At 52.2% G+C, this 14,302-nt stretch overlaps 2 protein-coding genes across 4 annotated transcripts; both read right to left on the reverse strand.

The window, feature by feature from the left end:
• Positions 1 to 2,133: 2,133 nt before the first annotated feature.
• Positions 2,134 to 13,501, reverse strand: LOC114446900 (nuclear factor NF-kappa-B p100 subunit-like). Of its 3 annotated transcripts, XM_028422790.1 has the most exons (24): positions 13,412 to 13,501; positions 12,490 to 12,597; positions 10,441 to 10,480; positions 10,261 to 10,336; positions 9,978 to 10,018; positions 9,509 to 9,607; positions 9,052 to 9,203; positions 8,860 to 8,972; positions 7,865 to 8,023; positions 7,680 to 7,784; positions 7,497 to 7,585; positions 6,172 to 6,310; positions 5,924 to 6,067; positions 5,684 to 5,854; positions 5,453 to 5,594; positions 5,264 to 5,378; positions 4,846 to 5,053; positions 4,598 to 4,767; positions 4,420 to 4,522; positions 3,981 to 4,165; positions 3,584 to 3,650; positions 3,328 to 3,491; positions 2,970 to 3,081; positions 2,134 to 2,581 (listed from the first exon to the last, which is right to left on the reverse strand). In XM_028422790.1, the coding sequence occupies exons 2-24, from the start codon at positions 12,504 to 12,506 to the stop codon at positions 2,508 to 2,510; spliced, it is 2,685 nt and encodes an 894-aa protein (XP_028278591.1). In that variant the 5' UTR covers positions 12,507 to 12,597; positions 13,412 to 13,501; the 3' UTR covers positions 2,134 to 2,507. The 3 variants fall into 3 exon arrangements, with proteins under 3 accessions (XP_028278591.1, XP_028278592.1, XP_028278593.1); XM_028422791.1 differs by lacking the exon at positions 12,490 to 12,597; XM_028422792.1 differs by lacking the exons at positions 12,490 to 12,597; positions 13,412 to 13,501 and adding an exon at positions 11,466 to 11,723.
• On the reverse strand, positions 2,508 to 10,479 carry LOC114447682 (nuclear factor NF-kappa-B p100 subunit-like). Its single transcript, XM_028424074.1, has 22 exons — positions 10,441 to 10,479; positions 10,261 to 10,336; positions 9,978 to 10,018; positions 9,509 to 9,607; positions 9,052 to 9,203; positions 8,860 to 8,972; positions 7,865 to 8,023; positions 7,680 to 7,784; positions 7,497 to 7,585; positions 6,172 to 6,310; positions 5,993 to 6,067; positions 5,684 to 5,854; positions 5,453 to 5,594; positions 5,264 to 5,378; positions 4,846 to 5,053; positions 4,598 to 4,767; positions 4,420 to 4,522; positions 3,981 to 4,165; positions 3,584 to 3,650; positions 3,328 to 3,491; positions 2,970 to 3,081; positions 2,508 to 2,581 (listed from the first exon to the last, which is right to left on the reverse strand). The coding sequence occupies exons 1-22, from the start codon at positions 10,477 to 10,479 to the stop codon at positions 2,508 to 2,510; spliced, it is 2,598 nt and encodes an 865-aa protein (XP_028279875.1).
• Positions 13,502 to 14,302: the final 801 nt, after the last annotated feature.

Below are 14,302 nucleotides of genomic sequence, written 5' to 3' on the forward strand. Positions count from 1 at the left end.
GGACAACCTGAACAGCTGGAGCAGAGGTATTCTGATGGACAGACAACCACAAGAAGCTGAGCCTGCTGAGCTCCAACCAGCATCATGAGAGCATTATAGCACCGTATGGAGACTGAAGTAAACGTAGCTGATCTCAGATTCACTCACAATGTCAGCCAAACAAAGATTTTACTGAATTCAATCGCACACCAGTGCTGTTTGTTTTTTTTAATCATCAAGCTCATTCCACAGTTTTATGCCTAAAACAGACACATCACCCTAACATGAGTTCATCTGTCAAAAACAAAGCTCTTGAATTAGAATGAATTTAAAGAACTCTTGTAGGAAGGAGGAAGGTTTTATGGCCCAAGATGGTTTCCAAGGTGTTTAAATATACAATGTTCACAGCATGAGGCTTCATCATACTTACTGCTTCAACATTGGATCAGTAATTATTCACCAGTCTGACCTGTATGGTAACGAGTGATGAGTTCAAACAGACATTTGTTTCATTGGTTCTTCTACAGATCAGGCCCGTAGCTTTAGATCACTGTTGATATGTTCTGTGTGTGTGGTCTGTTGGAGCTCCTAGAACTTATTCTCATGAACTTTGTTTCGGATCCACTTAAAAACAGCTTCACTTCTTTTGCTTGACCTGCACCAAAAACCAGACATGTAGTTTCTTTTCATGTGAAGATCTTTGTTCCAACGTTTTAAGCAGCTTCATTCTTTTGAACTTTAAGTAGAAATCCTTTCAAATCACATCCTGAACAAAATCCATCAGCGTCAGACAAACTTTAGGCTGTTGGACACCGCACAAACATCTTTAACCAGAGTATGAACAGCTTTGGCCCGGTGCTGATCCTGGAGCTCCTCCACAGGATCCGGCTCTGAGCTGCTGCACCCTTCATTTCCACTGACATGTTATTCAGGCCGCTGCTCTTATTCCACAGTGTTCACAGTCTGCAGCCGTCATGAGTGATCCATCGATTCAAAGCTCTGCTCAAATCCATATAAACCAACAGCATATTGATGATTATCTACTGCCGCGGATGTGTTTCCATCACTGCTAAAGACGTCGATCTATTGCTTCTGAAGCCATACTGCTGTTCTTCACTCATATCTGGTCTTACAGCAAATCATTTTTCTAGGCTTTTGTCAAACTGGGACAATAAAGAGACGTCTGCAGGTTGTTTTATAAGCAGGAAATACCTTTGCCAGTTTATAGTATGTTATATTTATAACACAAGAAGAATTCAATAGAACTTAAAACAAAGACTTGTTACATATGTTCAGGGCTCAACTCTCGGATTATTGACGTGTCGAAGTTGTTGGGTCTGGATTTTGTGTTCTTGAACTTCTAACTTCTTCTAACACATCAGGAGCAGAACTACAGTCTGTCCCTCATCACTCTGTGGTTCTGCTACATTTGGACCCACACTTACAAACAAGGTATGAAACATGTAAGAACCAGCTGATCTGGAACAGAACCAGCTGATCTGGAACAGAACCAGCTGATCTGGAACAGAACCAGCTGATCTGGAACAGAACCAGCTGCTTCAGTGTGAGCAGGGAAAGTTCGGACCGGTGCTGTTCGAGCTCTGCTCCAGTAGTTTCTGTTCTCTCTTGACAGCTGTCACTGCAGCGGACCTTCACCCAGAGAACACAGTCCAAACATCAGACCCGGACCTCAGACCCCACCTCATACAACACCTCCACCCTCCACAGCTCCCCAAGTCTCACCTCCACCCTGCGAGTGAGTCCAGCTGAGCCTGACGAAGGTTGTAGCACTTAGCATTCACTTACCGGGACCAGAGGCGGTACCATGCGGCCACAGATGGACCACTGACACGGAGACAGGCAGGTGTTAGCGGACACACGCGGTCCAACCGGGCCAGAACCCCAGAACCCCAGACTGACACCGAGACTGAGGGAGCAGCAGCACGCGTCCGCCCCGCCGTGAGGCCGCAGCAATCACAGCCCGGCCTGCCCAGGTGTGCTCCGGACCAGGAGGCTCCGCAGCGCCACACGGCGGAGGACAAAGATACTGACACACAGGCTGGAGACTTTAAGGAGCTTTACACCGAAAAAAGGCTGAAAGCAGCTGATTAACATGAAGTGAAAGAGTCTGACACCTTTATTAAAACACCCGAGGAGATTTCAGCTTTTTATTTACACTCACACACACAGACACACATACTCACACACACAGACACACACACTGCTTCCCTCTGCATAAACAGACACAGAAATATCAGAAATTCCAGTTTTCATGAAGAACACATTTACTGTGAATCCATCCGAACATAAACACATGAATGATGCGACAGAGGAGGAAAATATAAATTAAACAACAAAACCGGCTGAAAGGAGTCCGTCCCCTCCGTCCCCTCCGTCCTCCTCCGTCCCCTCCGTCCTCCTCCTCCCGTCACATGTCCATTTATCTTTGAAATGCTGCATTCACCTGCACACTGAAGCCTGACGGCTCCGTCTGCAGGTCCCAGTCCAGAACGACCACTTCCTGCTCCTCACTGATTCGCCACAGGTGGCTCCTCCTCCTCCTCCATCGGCTGACTGCCGAAGCCGCTGTCGACCGTGGCATCTAGGAACAACAATGATCAAGGTCAGTGTGAGTCTGTGTGTGTTACCTGTGCGAGTGTGTGCGAGTGTGTGTGTTACCTGTGTGAGTGTGTGTGTTACCTGTGCGAGTCTGTGCGAGTGTGTGTGTTACCTGTGTGAGTGTGTGTGTTACCTGTGCGAGTCTGTGCGAGTGTGTGTGTTACCTGTGTTAGTGTGTGTGTTACCTGTGCGAGTCTGTGCGAGTGTGTGTGTTACCTGTGCGAGTCTGTGTGAGTGTGTGTGTTACCTGTGTGAGTGTGTGTGTTACCTGTGCAAGTCTGTGCGAGTGTGTCTGTCTGTGTTACCTCTGTGAGTCTGTGTGAGTGTGTGTGTTACCTGTGCGAGTCTGTGTGAGTGTGTCTGTGCGTTACCTGTGTTGTGTTTGTCGTCTCGCAGCTCACTGTGTCTCAGCAGCCGGACTCCTTCTGTCAGTCCAAGAGACTGAAGAGCTTCCACCAGACCTTCGACTGGACCTCCACCCAGCTGCACACACACACACACACACACACAGTTATATACAACACTACCATGCTATGATTCTGGCTCCATGTTGTGGGGGTGTGTGCAGTACCCGGTTGCACCACCAGGTGGAGCCATGTTTTTGCCTGCCTGTTTCAGATCCAAAGCTATTTGTTGCTAATGCTAACTGGTCCAGGCTACGAACGAACAAATGCTTCCTGGCTGCACCTGATTGGACGAGCACCGTCGGGGGCGCTGACTTCCTGTTACCTTGTAGTGTTCCAGCAGGTGGCGGCAGGGAGTGGGCGTGTCCTGGTACAGGTGAGTCAGAGTCATCATGCCCAGCTTCTCCGCCAGCCTCCTCCACGGAACGTCTCCCACACTCAGCACCTCCACCAGGCGAGACACGGTGTCCTCGTCCAGCCCTGAGGACTCTGCAGCACAAAGGCAGGAAGGTGAGCGCTGACCTCTGACCCCCAGCTGAGGACATGGACAGAGTGTGGACTGACAGCAGGACAAGACAAACCTTCACTGCTGCTCGCTTTGATCTTCTTACTGCTGGGACTCTGCCTGGAGTTTAACAGGTTCCTCACCTGAGGAGACGAAGACGAGGAGACAAGGAGACAAAGAGGAGCAGAGGAGGAGACAAAGAGGAGGAGACAAGGAGACAAAGAGGAGGAGATGAGGAGACAAAGAGGAGGAGACGAGGAGACAAAGAGGAGGAGACAAAGAGGAGGAGACAAAGAGGAGGAGACGAGGAGACAAAGAGGAGGAGACAAAGAGGAGGAGACAAAGAGACGAAGAGGAGCAGATGAGAAGACAAAGAGAAGGAGACACGAGACAAGGAGACGAGGAGACATGCAGAGCTGTCAGTAAACAATCATTTTGTGACTGGGCTTTTATTTTGAAGGTCCAGCTGTTACTTTTTGGCACTTAGCGAGGTCCAGGGGGGTGTGTCCTGCTGCTGGTCTCTTCCGAGTGTTGATTGGCTGTGAGCTGATCTCCTTCTGTTTGACTTCCTCTCTGATTGGTTCATCCTGGTCGGCCTCTTCGTCCGATGAGGAGCTGAAGAACAGCGGCTCGTCGTTCTCCATGTTCTTATCAGCGCCTGAAACCGTCCACGGGTTTAATCAGCCCTGCTCAGAGTGTGTGTCTGTGTGTGTCTGTGTGTGTGTGTGTGTCTGTGCTGTGTGTGTCTGTGTCTGTCTGTGTCTGTGTCTCTGTGTGTCTGTGCTGTGTGTGTCTGTGTCTGTCTGTGTCTGTGTGTGTCTGTGTCTCTGTGTGTCTGTGTGTGTCTGTCTGTGTCTGTGTGTGTCTGTGTGTGTATGTCTTTGTGTGTCTGTGTGTCTTTGTGTGTCTGACCTGCAGCGATGAGCATGGAGCAGAGGGTGGGTGAGCCCAGACTGGCCGCCAGGTGGAGCGGTGTGTTTCCTCCAAACGTGCAGGTGTTGACGTCGGCCTTCAGCTGCACACACACACACAGTGATGTTATGAAGTGTGCCAGTGAGCCGTGCTGTTTGTGCGTCTGTGTGTGTGTTACCTCTGTGATCAGCGTGCACGCCACCTTGAACAGGTTTTCTCTGACAGCCAGGTGGAGCGCTGTGTTCCCGCTCTTCTGCTCAGGTGCGTTTATTTTGGCTCCGCCCTCCACCAGCAGTTGGAGGCAGCGCTCGCCGTCTCTCCTCACAGCGAGGTGGAGAGGGTGAAGACCTGACGGAGACACAGAGTATTTTAGTTTCTGACTCGGTCTCTTGGGGGCGCTGTGATGTCAGCTGACGGCGCCCTCACCGTGGTAGTCGGGCGTGTTGACCAGGTGGGCGTGGCGCTCCTCCAGGTGAGCCAGCAAGACGCGCAGCGTGTTGTTGTCTCCGGCTAACGCTGCCAAATGGAGGGGGCTGCGGCCATCTTTGTCCACCAGGCTGGGGTCAGCACCCGCACACAGCAGCACCTCCACCACCTTCACCTGCCGTGTGATCACCGCCAGGTGGAGCGGAGTCTGCAGCAACACAGGAAGGGGAGGAGTCAGTTAGTGGGTGATGGACATGATGCCTGCTGGGAAACGCTGTTTGATCTACAGGTCAGCAGGGTCAGCTGATAGTTAGCTGCAGGTTGCTACAGGGTTGGAACTGCTAGCTAGCTACAGAAGCTAAAGGCGTCTGTTTCCTAGGAAAGCTAAGCTGCTATGCTAACGAGCTAACACGTCTACCTGCTGGAGCTGGTTGGCCGTGTTGAGGATGCTCTGCTGCTGGCTGCTGAGCAGGGTGTGGATCAGCTGTTGGATGACGGTGGTCTGCTGGTGGATGATAGCGAGGTGTAGAGGCCTGGCGGAGACAGATACACATCATGTGACCACAGAACGTAACGGTGAGTAACGACGACACGCGCTGCCACTCACGTGTCTCCGTTGGCGTCCTGGATGCCGCAGAGGTGTCTCTGGATGGCCAGGAGGACCCGGGCGTCCCCGGTGCTGCAGTACTGCAGGAGGGCGGCGGCGGTCTGCCGGGCGCTCTGAGAGGCACGGCTGTTGAGGGCCGCAGCTGGAAACACAATCAGGTGTTAATCTGACCAATCAGCAGCGGCGGCAGGATGACATCATCAGCAGAGCGGCGTTCACACGGCGTCTCACCAATCTGACACAGCTGCCGCTGCAGCAGCGCGCCCGTCTGAGGCTGGGTACCGGCGGTCTGAGGGGTGGCGCCGGACATCTGAGCTCCTCCTCCAGCGCTGAAGCCTGTGAACCCTCCGGTGTAGAAACCTGCTCCTGCTGCTCCGTTCATCTGCTGCTGGAACTGGAATCCTGCCGCAGGACAAACAGCTGCTGATCCGGTTTTTAAGAGACGGTTCTGACCAGAAAAAGTGTCTGTACCTGCAGCTCCTCCAGCTCCTGCTCCTCCTGCTGCTCCTCCTCCAAATCCCCCAGCTCCTCCTCCTCTGCCTCCTGCTCCTCCTCCTCTCCAGTGCTCGTAGTGAGGCAGCGGCTTCTGCTTCTTCCTCAGCACCTCCTCTTTATCTGCAGCGGCACAGGTGATGCAAAGAAGACAGTGTGAGTGAAGCTCCGCCCCCTCCGCCTGCAGGGGCGCCGGCTCCCTGTGAGCGCTGCGGACCATGTCTGACCTTGAACCTGCGGGATGTAGGTGAACTGTTTGGGGTCGCTGCTGTCGCCGGCCTTCTTCCTCCTCAGCTGCAGGAAGACGGTGACCGGCCGCTCGATCTCTGTGCTGTGATAGGCCGGAGTTTTGAAGACGATGGCGTACTGAAGGGAGAGAGGAGAGGGTGGAGCAACAGCTGAATCACCTGTTAGCAGAACCCGCTGACGTACAGGTCGGACGGGTCAGCGATGGGTGGAGCTCTGATTACTATACTTACTATACAGACACACTCACACACACACAAAGAGACACACACACACACACACAGACACACACAGACACACACACAGAGACACACACACACACACACAGACACACACAAAGAGACACACACACACACACACAGAGACACACACACACACACACACACAGACACACACAGAGACACACACACACACACACAGACACACTCACACACACAGACACACACAGACACACACAAAGAGACACACACACACACACACAGAGACACACACACACACAGAGACACACACACACACACACAGACACACTCACACACACAGACACACTCACACTCACACACACAGACACACACAAAGAGACACACACTCACACACAGACTCACACACACAGACACACACAGAGACACACACACACACACTCAGACACACACACAGACACACACACAGAGACACACACACAGAGACACACACAGACACACACACACACACACAGACACAGACACACAGACACACACACAGAGACACACACACACACACTCACAGACACACACACACATACACACACACAGAGACACACACACACACACACTCACAGACACACACAGACACACACACAGACACACACACAGAGACACACACACACAGACACACACACACAGACACACACACAGACACACACACACAGACACACACACACAGACACACACTCAGACACACACAGACACACACAGACACACACACACAGACACACACACAGACACACACACACAGACACACACACACAGACACACACACACAGACACACACACACAGACACACACACACAGACACACACACACACTCACAGACACACACACACCACACACACTCACAGACACACACAGACACACACAGACACACACACACAGACACACACAGACACACACACACAGACACACACACACACACACACACACACACACACTCACAGACACACACAGACACACACAGACACACACACAGACACACACACACAGACACACACACACACACACACTCACAGACACACACACACACACACAGACACACACACACTCACACACTCTACCTGCTTGTGAACGTCGGTGGGTGAGAAGTCTCCAAACGCCTCCCAGCATCCGTCTTCGTCTTCTTCATAGAAACGGATCTCGATGTCATCTGAGGAGCACAGAGGCATGATGGGATATCTCTTCAGTTCAACAACGCACTCACAGATAAGAAGGTAGCATGTGTTGTGTGTGAGAGGGGTCACCTTTCTGGACTTTGTCACAGAGCAGGAAGATCTCGTCTCCTCCGAGCACCGAGCCGCACGTCTTATCCATCCGGGAGATCTTCAGGTTGGAGGCGTTCGGAGACTCTGCAGAGAAACAGCTGATGATGACGGCGATCTCGCTGATAAAACACACCTGCTGCGTGCTGACTGTGTGTGAGACTCACTGCTGTCGTAGATGGGGTTGGACACCACGGGCTTCAGCGCTCTGGTGAACCCTCCGTTGCTGTCCTGCAGGTACGCCGTGAACTTTAACCTGACGATGTTCAGGTCCACCACCTTCCCCAGCTCCTTCGCCTCCTTCAGGATGGAGGCCTCCTCCGCATCTGAACAGCAGACAGGTCAGAGTGTGTGTGTGTCTGTGTGTCTCTGTCTGTGTGTGTGTCTGTGTGTGTCTCTGTGTGTCTCGGTCTGTGTGTGTCTCTGTGTGTGTGTGTCTGTGTCTCTGTGTCTCTGTGTGTCTCTGTGTGTGTCTGTGTCTGTGTGTCTCTCTCTGTGTGTGTCTGTGTCTCTGTGTGTCTGTGTGTGTGTCTGTCTGTGTCTCTGTGTGTCTCTGTCTGTGTCTCTGTGTGTGTCTCTGTGTCTGTCTGTGTCTGTGTGTGTGTCTGTGTGTGTCTGTGTGTGTCTCTGTGTCTCTGTGTGTGTCTCTCTGTGTGTGTCTCTGTGTGTCTCTCTGTCTGTGTCTCTGTGTGTGTCTGTCTGTGTCTCTGTGTGTGTCTCTGTGTGTCTCTCTCTGTGTGTCTCTGTCTGTGTCTCTGTGTGTGTCTCTGTGTGTGTCTCTGTGTCTCTTTGTGTGTCTCTCTCTGTGTGTCTCTGTGTCTGTCTCTTTGTGTGTCTCTCTCTGTGTGTCTCTGTCTGTGTGTCTGTCTGTGTCTGTGTGTGTCTCTGTGTGTGTCTGTGTCTGTCTCTTTGTGTGTCTCTCTCTGTGTGTCTGTGTGTGTCTCTGTGTGTCTCGGTCTGTGTGTGTCTCTGTGTGTGTGTGTCTGTGTCTGTGTGTGTCTCTGTGTCTGTCTGTGTGTGTCTCTCTCTGTGTGTGTCTCTCTCTCTGTGTCTCTGTGTGTGTCTCTGTGTCTCTGTGTCTCTGTGTCTCTGTGTGTGTCTGTGTCTCTGTGTGTGTGTGTCTGTGTGTGTCTCTGGGCTCGGCTGGCGGTCAGCTGTGTACCTGTCAGGTGACAGTGCGCTGCTTTCAGCCTCTTCTTCTCTTCTCTCAGCCTCCGGGTCAAAACCTCATTGACGCCTTTCTTGGTCACATGGAGGATCCCCAGGTTACTGAATCTACAGGAAGTGACATCATCACAGTTAACACGTTTGCGTACCAGCCATTTGTGATGCGGCCATGTGATTGGATACTGACGAGGCGGTGAGGTCGTTGGGGCCGATGTCGAGCGTGCAGGTGCCGTTCTCGGTGCAGTGGCGCCCCACCAGGCTGTGGGCGTGAACCCGAGGAGGATCGGTGTGCGTCACCAGCTGCACCTCCACCCGCGCCAGACCCACGTAGTTATTGATCTGTAAAAGGATTCAGGGTCAGTGGCAGGATCGGACCCGGGGGGCAGCACAGTGAGGGAGGGCTGCTCCAGCTGGGCCCTGCAGCGCCCCCTGCTGCCTGACGTCCAGATACAGCTGCGCTTGTTACCCATAAAAAGCATTAAACGTTTGTGTTTAGCTTTCCAATGGTACTTGAACGCCTCATGTGTGAATAACAAACCTAAACTTCAACATTTCATCAAACCATTTAAAAAAAACAGTCACAAATAAAAACAAACTCAGTCACATGACCAACACTCAGAGCGTCTGTCTGAGTCTCATGTTACCTTCACGGTCGGGTAGGTCCTTCGGTTCTTCTCACTGGAGGCCCCTGGAAGCCCACCGTGTGACGGCCCCTCACACTCATAACGGAAACGAAAGCCCCTCTGAAAGCACAGACACACACACAGACAGACACACACACACACAGACAGTAGCATAAATATTTTAAGTTGAACCTTCAGATGAACAGTCGGCTCTGACGGTTCCAGCTGACTCTTTAACACAGTGCTGCCTTCACATGACTTCAGAAACTCCCTGATCTCCTGCTGCACAGTCCCGTGTCAGTAAGTGACTGCTGGGAAAACCCGGCAGGACAGAAGGAAGTGACTGTTACAGTGTGTGTGTGTGTGTGTGTGTGTCTGTGTGTGTGTGTGTGTGTGTGTGTGTGTGTGTGTGCCCGGTGGAGCTGAAATGTTTCATTGTAAGTCATCAGTATTAGTGTGTCTCAGAGACAGGAAGTGAGGTGTGTCTCACCTGTTTGGGCTCCTCGATGATCTGGACGTACGGACCGTGAGCTGAAAGACAGACAGAGTTACACACCGGTGACAAACATCAGACTGTTAGACCGACGCACAAACGTGCTGCAGTCCTGTAAGCTGAGGGGACCTGAGCGTGAGCCACTGAAGGTCCTGACAGGTACATATGAGAACTGCAGGGGGCAGCAGTGAGTGCATGTGCTGCAGCTCAGGACTGGCTGCACATCAGACCCTGAAAGACTGGACGGTCTGTCTGATCACTGATCAATAACGCTGCTCACCCGTCTCAGGGATGTAGGGCTCTGTCTTTATGTCCACAGGAGGGATGTAGTCGTATGGCATCAGATTCAGCTGCAGCTGGAAAACACCAATCAGCACGCGAGTCAGTGAACGCACCTTCACATCAACCAATCATTTCTTATTGATCTTTACTGAAACGGTGAAAGAGTAAAAGCACTCACGTCATTTTCGTAGGTGTTGATGAACGGAGGCTCCGTCATCCTGCAGAGCACAGAGAGGGTTCAGACACACACACACACACACACACACACACACACACACACTTCCTGTGTGTCTGATCAGGAAGCTGCACTAATCTGACCTCAGTCACTTTAACTCTCCGCGTCTGTCACAAGTGCAGCCTGAGAGTCCCACAACAACAACAACAACAACAACAACACAACAACAACACAACAAACAAACAAACAAACTGAATTCGGGCTGCAGCAGTTTCACTTTCACATGACGGACGAGCGACTCGGCAGCAGCTCTCTCTCTCTCTCTGTTCCTCCCTCCCTCCCTCCCTCTCTCTCTCTCTCTGTTCCTCCCTCCCTCCCTCCCTCCCTCCCTCCCTCTCTCTCTCTCTCTCTGTTCCTCCCTCCCTCCCTCCCTCTCTCTCTCTCTCTGTTCCTCCCTCCCTCCCTCCCCTCCCTCCCTCCCTCCCTCTCTCTCTCTCTCTCTCTCTGTTCCTCCCTCCCTCCCTCCCTCCCTCCCTCTCTCTCCTCTCTCTCCTCTCTCTCTCTCTCTCTCTCTCTCTCTGTTCCTCCCTCCCTCCCTCCCTCCCTCCCTCTCTCTCTCTCCTTCTTTGTCTCTATGTCGTTTCACCCCCCCCCTCGCAGGCTGTTTTCAGTCACTTCCTGGAAGTGGCCGAGTAGAGGAAAACCCCCAGAATCCCAGACCAGCAGTGAGGGGGCGGAGCTACAAGCAGCGCTGGCAGCCTGCTGCTGATAATGAAGCAGAGGACGAACACTGAGAGAAACACAGAACAACTGAAAGACCTGGAAACACACAAACAGGATGAAGACACGAACAAACACACACACTGAAACACAACGACCTGAGCCTGCACAACACAACGCCCGATCCATGCCGACACTAAGCAAACAAACACACACACCACAGGCTGAAGGCTGACGAGCAGCAGACTGATGGAACTCACAGTGAAGCAGGACACACACAGACGGAGACAGACGGAGCTGGAACAGACCTGCAGCGAGTCGAAGCAGAGACCGGACCCTGATCTGAGGCTCTGAGCTCGTTTCATCTCCATCACACTTCCTGTCAGAATCTGACTCAGGCCTGAGCTGGGACGGCCCCTTCCCACAGCCAGCCAATGGGCCTGCAGCTCATTAACATAAAGCCACAGCGGGCAGGCGTGGAGAAACCCCGCGGGGAAGTCTGAGGTGATTTCACCGCCTTTCTGTGAAACAGCCCGATGGGACATTTCTTCATCTGAAAACCCTGAGGAGGAGGAGCTCCGCCCCCCGCAGGTGTCTCACGCAGGCTTCTACTGGATCCGTGTTTCCTCACAGACTCCAGACCCTCAGGACCCGCCACAGCTTCAGACCCCACAGACCAGCCTGAAGCCTGATTGGCTCGTTGCCTCTGCAGCTGAGCGCTGAGCACCCGCTGTGCATGATGGGAAACAATCCAAACTCTGCACTGAGTTCGGCAGGTGAGAGACGACGCTGATGTGAGGAGGCGCTGAGCTGCCGGTCGTCAGGGCGACACAGACTGATCAGCTGATCGTCTGTCAAGGCTGCTCTGTGCAATCAGCACCTGAAAGGTGCGTCCTCTGGCGTTGCCACGGAAACAGTGTTTACACCGTGTTCTAATGAAGGCCGTGCAGGTGAACGTGACACGTCACATGCATCATCGGTCACATGACTCTGTCTCTGTCCTGGAGAGCCACCAACACAGACCAGTCACAGACAGGGTTAACTGACCAATCACAGACAGGGTTAACTAGACAGGGTTAACTGACCAATCACAGACAGGGTTAACTGACCGGTCACAGACAGGGTTAACCGAGGAGCAGTCAGCGTGCACATGGAGCTGAGCTCACATGGTTTGTGTGGAGGTGTGGTGAAGCAGCTGAGGAGTGAACCCTCTCACCTCCTTCCTATCTCTGACAGCTGCAGCCACAACAAAACCTTTCAAAATGGCGGCCGATGCACCAAAAGCCCCTCCCAGCTGTTTCCTGTTACAGACCAAGCCGAGCTTCATCTCACCTGAGCGCTCCGGCCATGACACTGACGATGAGGAGGGCTGTGATGATGAAGGCTTCCTGCAGGAGGAAGATGAGGATGAAGACGTGTTCTTCCTCCGTCACGATTTTCCTGTAGACAAACGAAGAGTTTATCAGGAAGTCACATCTGAACAGCGGGAAATTCCAGCCTCCTCCTCCTCCTCCTCCTCAGGACAGTCCTCCATAACAAACAGAGGACTGAGGGACAGTCCCACATGTCTCCATCACTGCTGAACCTTCACAGTCACAAGAAGAACAAGCTGTCGTCCAATCAGGTCAGCCGCCCTGCCCCAGGTGAAGTCCATCTGTGGACCAGCAGTCATACAGAGCCCAGGTCATAATGAAAGCAGAAAGTCCCAGTGTGTCAGACCAGGACCGAGGTTCACAGAAAGTCCCAGTGTGTCAGACCAGGACCGAGGTTCCCAGAAAGCCCCAGTGTGTCAGACCAGGACCGAGGTTCCCAGAAAGCCCCCTCAGACACACCCAGCCCGGTCATGATGGACCGGAGGGTCCTGAGTATTGATCCTGTATTGACCCTGATTTAAACTGCAGAAACACACTCAGTGGAAACAACACTACTGAACTGTGGAGGGAAGTGAAGGGTTAACTACACCAACACACTGTGCCTCAGTAACGCTCCTGTTACACAACCTGGTCCAACAACACAACACACTCCAGCTGCTGATGGGTCCTCTGTAACAGAACCTGAACGCGTCACCGTGGCTCTGACGAACCCCGCAGCTCAGACTCCTGTTAGTCGTGTTTCAGGCGTGTATCGATCACTGATCGATCACTGATCACTGATCGATCACTGATCACTGATCGATCACTGATCACTGATCGATCACTGATCAGTCCCGCCTGCCACGCGGCAGCTGGAGAGTTTAAATAAAGTTGTAAGTTACCTGCGTGCAGCTCGGACGATCTTTCCCTCCGCGTCCCGAAAATCTCTGAACTCAACCCGACAGCAGAACCGCGGCAAACAGCGCGCGCCCGCTTCCTGTTCCTGCTTTTCAAATAAAACCAGGAAATTCCACCGGACACGAAGTCCACGGTCTCTGTGAACAGAGGGACCCGCGTGAACAGCAGTGCGCGTGTTTTACTGTGAACTCAGCAGCAGGGACATCATTTCTGTCTGTCATCACTGGGGGTTTGGACCTTTAGACTCCGTCAGCAGCTCGTCGTAATGTTTAAACACGTGTATATATTCATAAGAAGAGCACCCTGTGTCTGTGCTGCTGCTTCGAGGCTTTTGTTTTGAAGGTGAACTCCTGGAACAGGAAGTCGTGTCCTCTCTCTCCTTCAGACCCTGACGCGGCTCCGCTCTGTTGTCATGGTGACCGCAGGCTGTCAGTCAGAGTGGAAAGCCCCAGAGCTGGAGGGGAATTCCGGCGCCACGTGGCAAATACAGGCCGCTGATTGGTGGAAGAGGGAAGGCGAGGCCCGCCCACCGCGTAAAAACACACAGAAATCAGCCCGTCAGAGACACGTCATAAAAATATATATGTAAACAACTTCAGTAATAATAACAATACTGATCATTCTAGCCATTACAAAAAACAAAATACACATAAAACCCAGAAATAATAATAAAAACCCAGGAAGAGAACTTAACCCTCATGCACTGAGAAATTTTACTGTTTATTTTGGCCATAACTTTGTCAATATGTGAACAAATTGAATCATTTTTGCTCAACAAGCTTAATTTTACTCTATGAAAACTGTGGTTGTGTGTACTCACACACAACAAGGTCAGTGTGCAAATGGCTCTCTTCCTCTCTAACATACACACAGTT

This window comes from Parambassis ranga, chromosome 15 (genome assembly GCF_900634625.1).
Source record: "Parambassis ranga chromosome 15, fParRan2.1, whole genome shotgun sequence".
NCBI lineage: Eukaryota > Metazoa > Chordata > Actinopteri > Ambassidae > Parambassis > Parambassis ranga.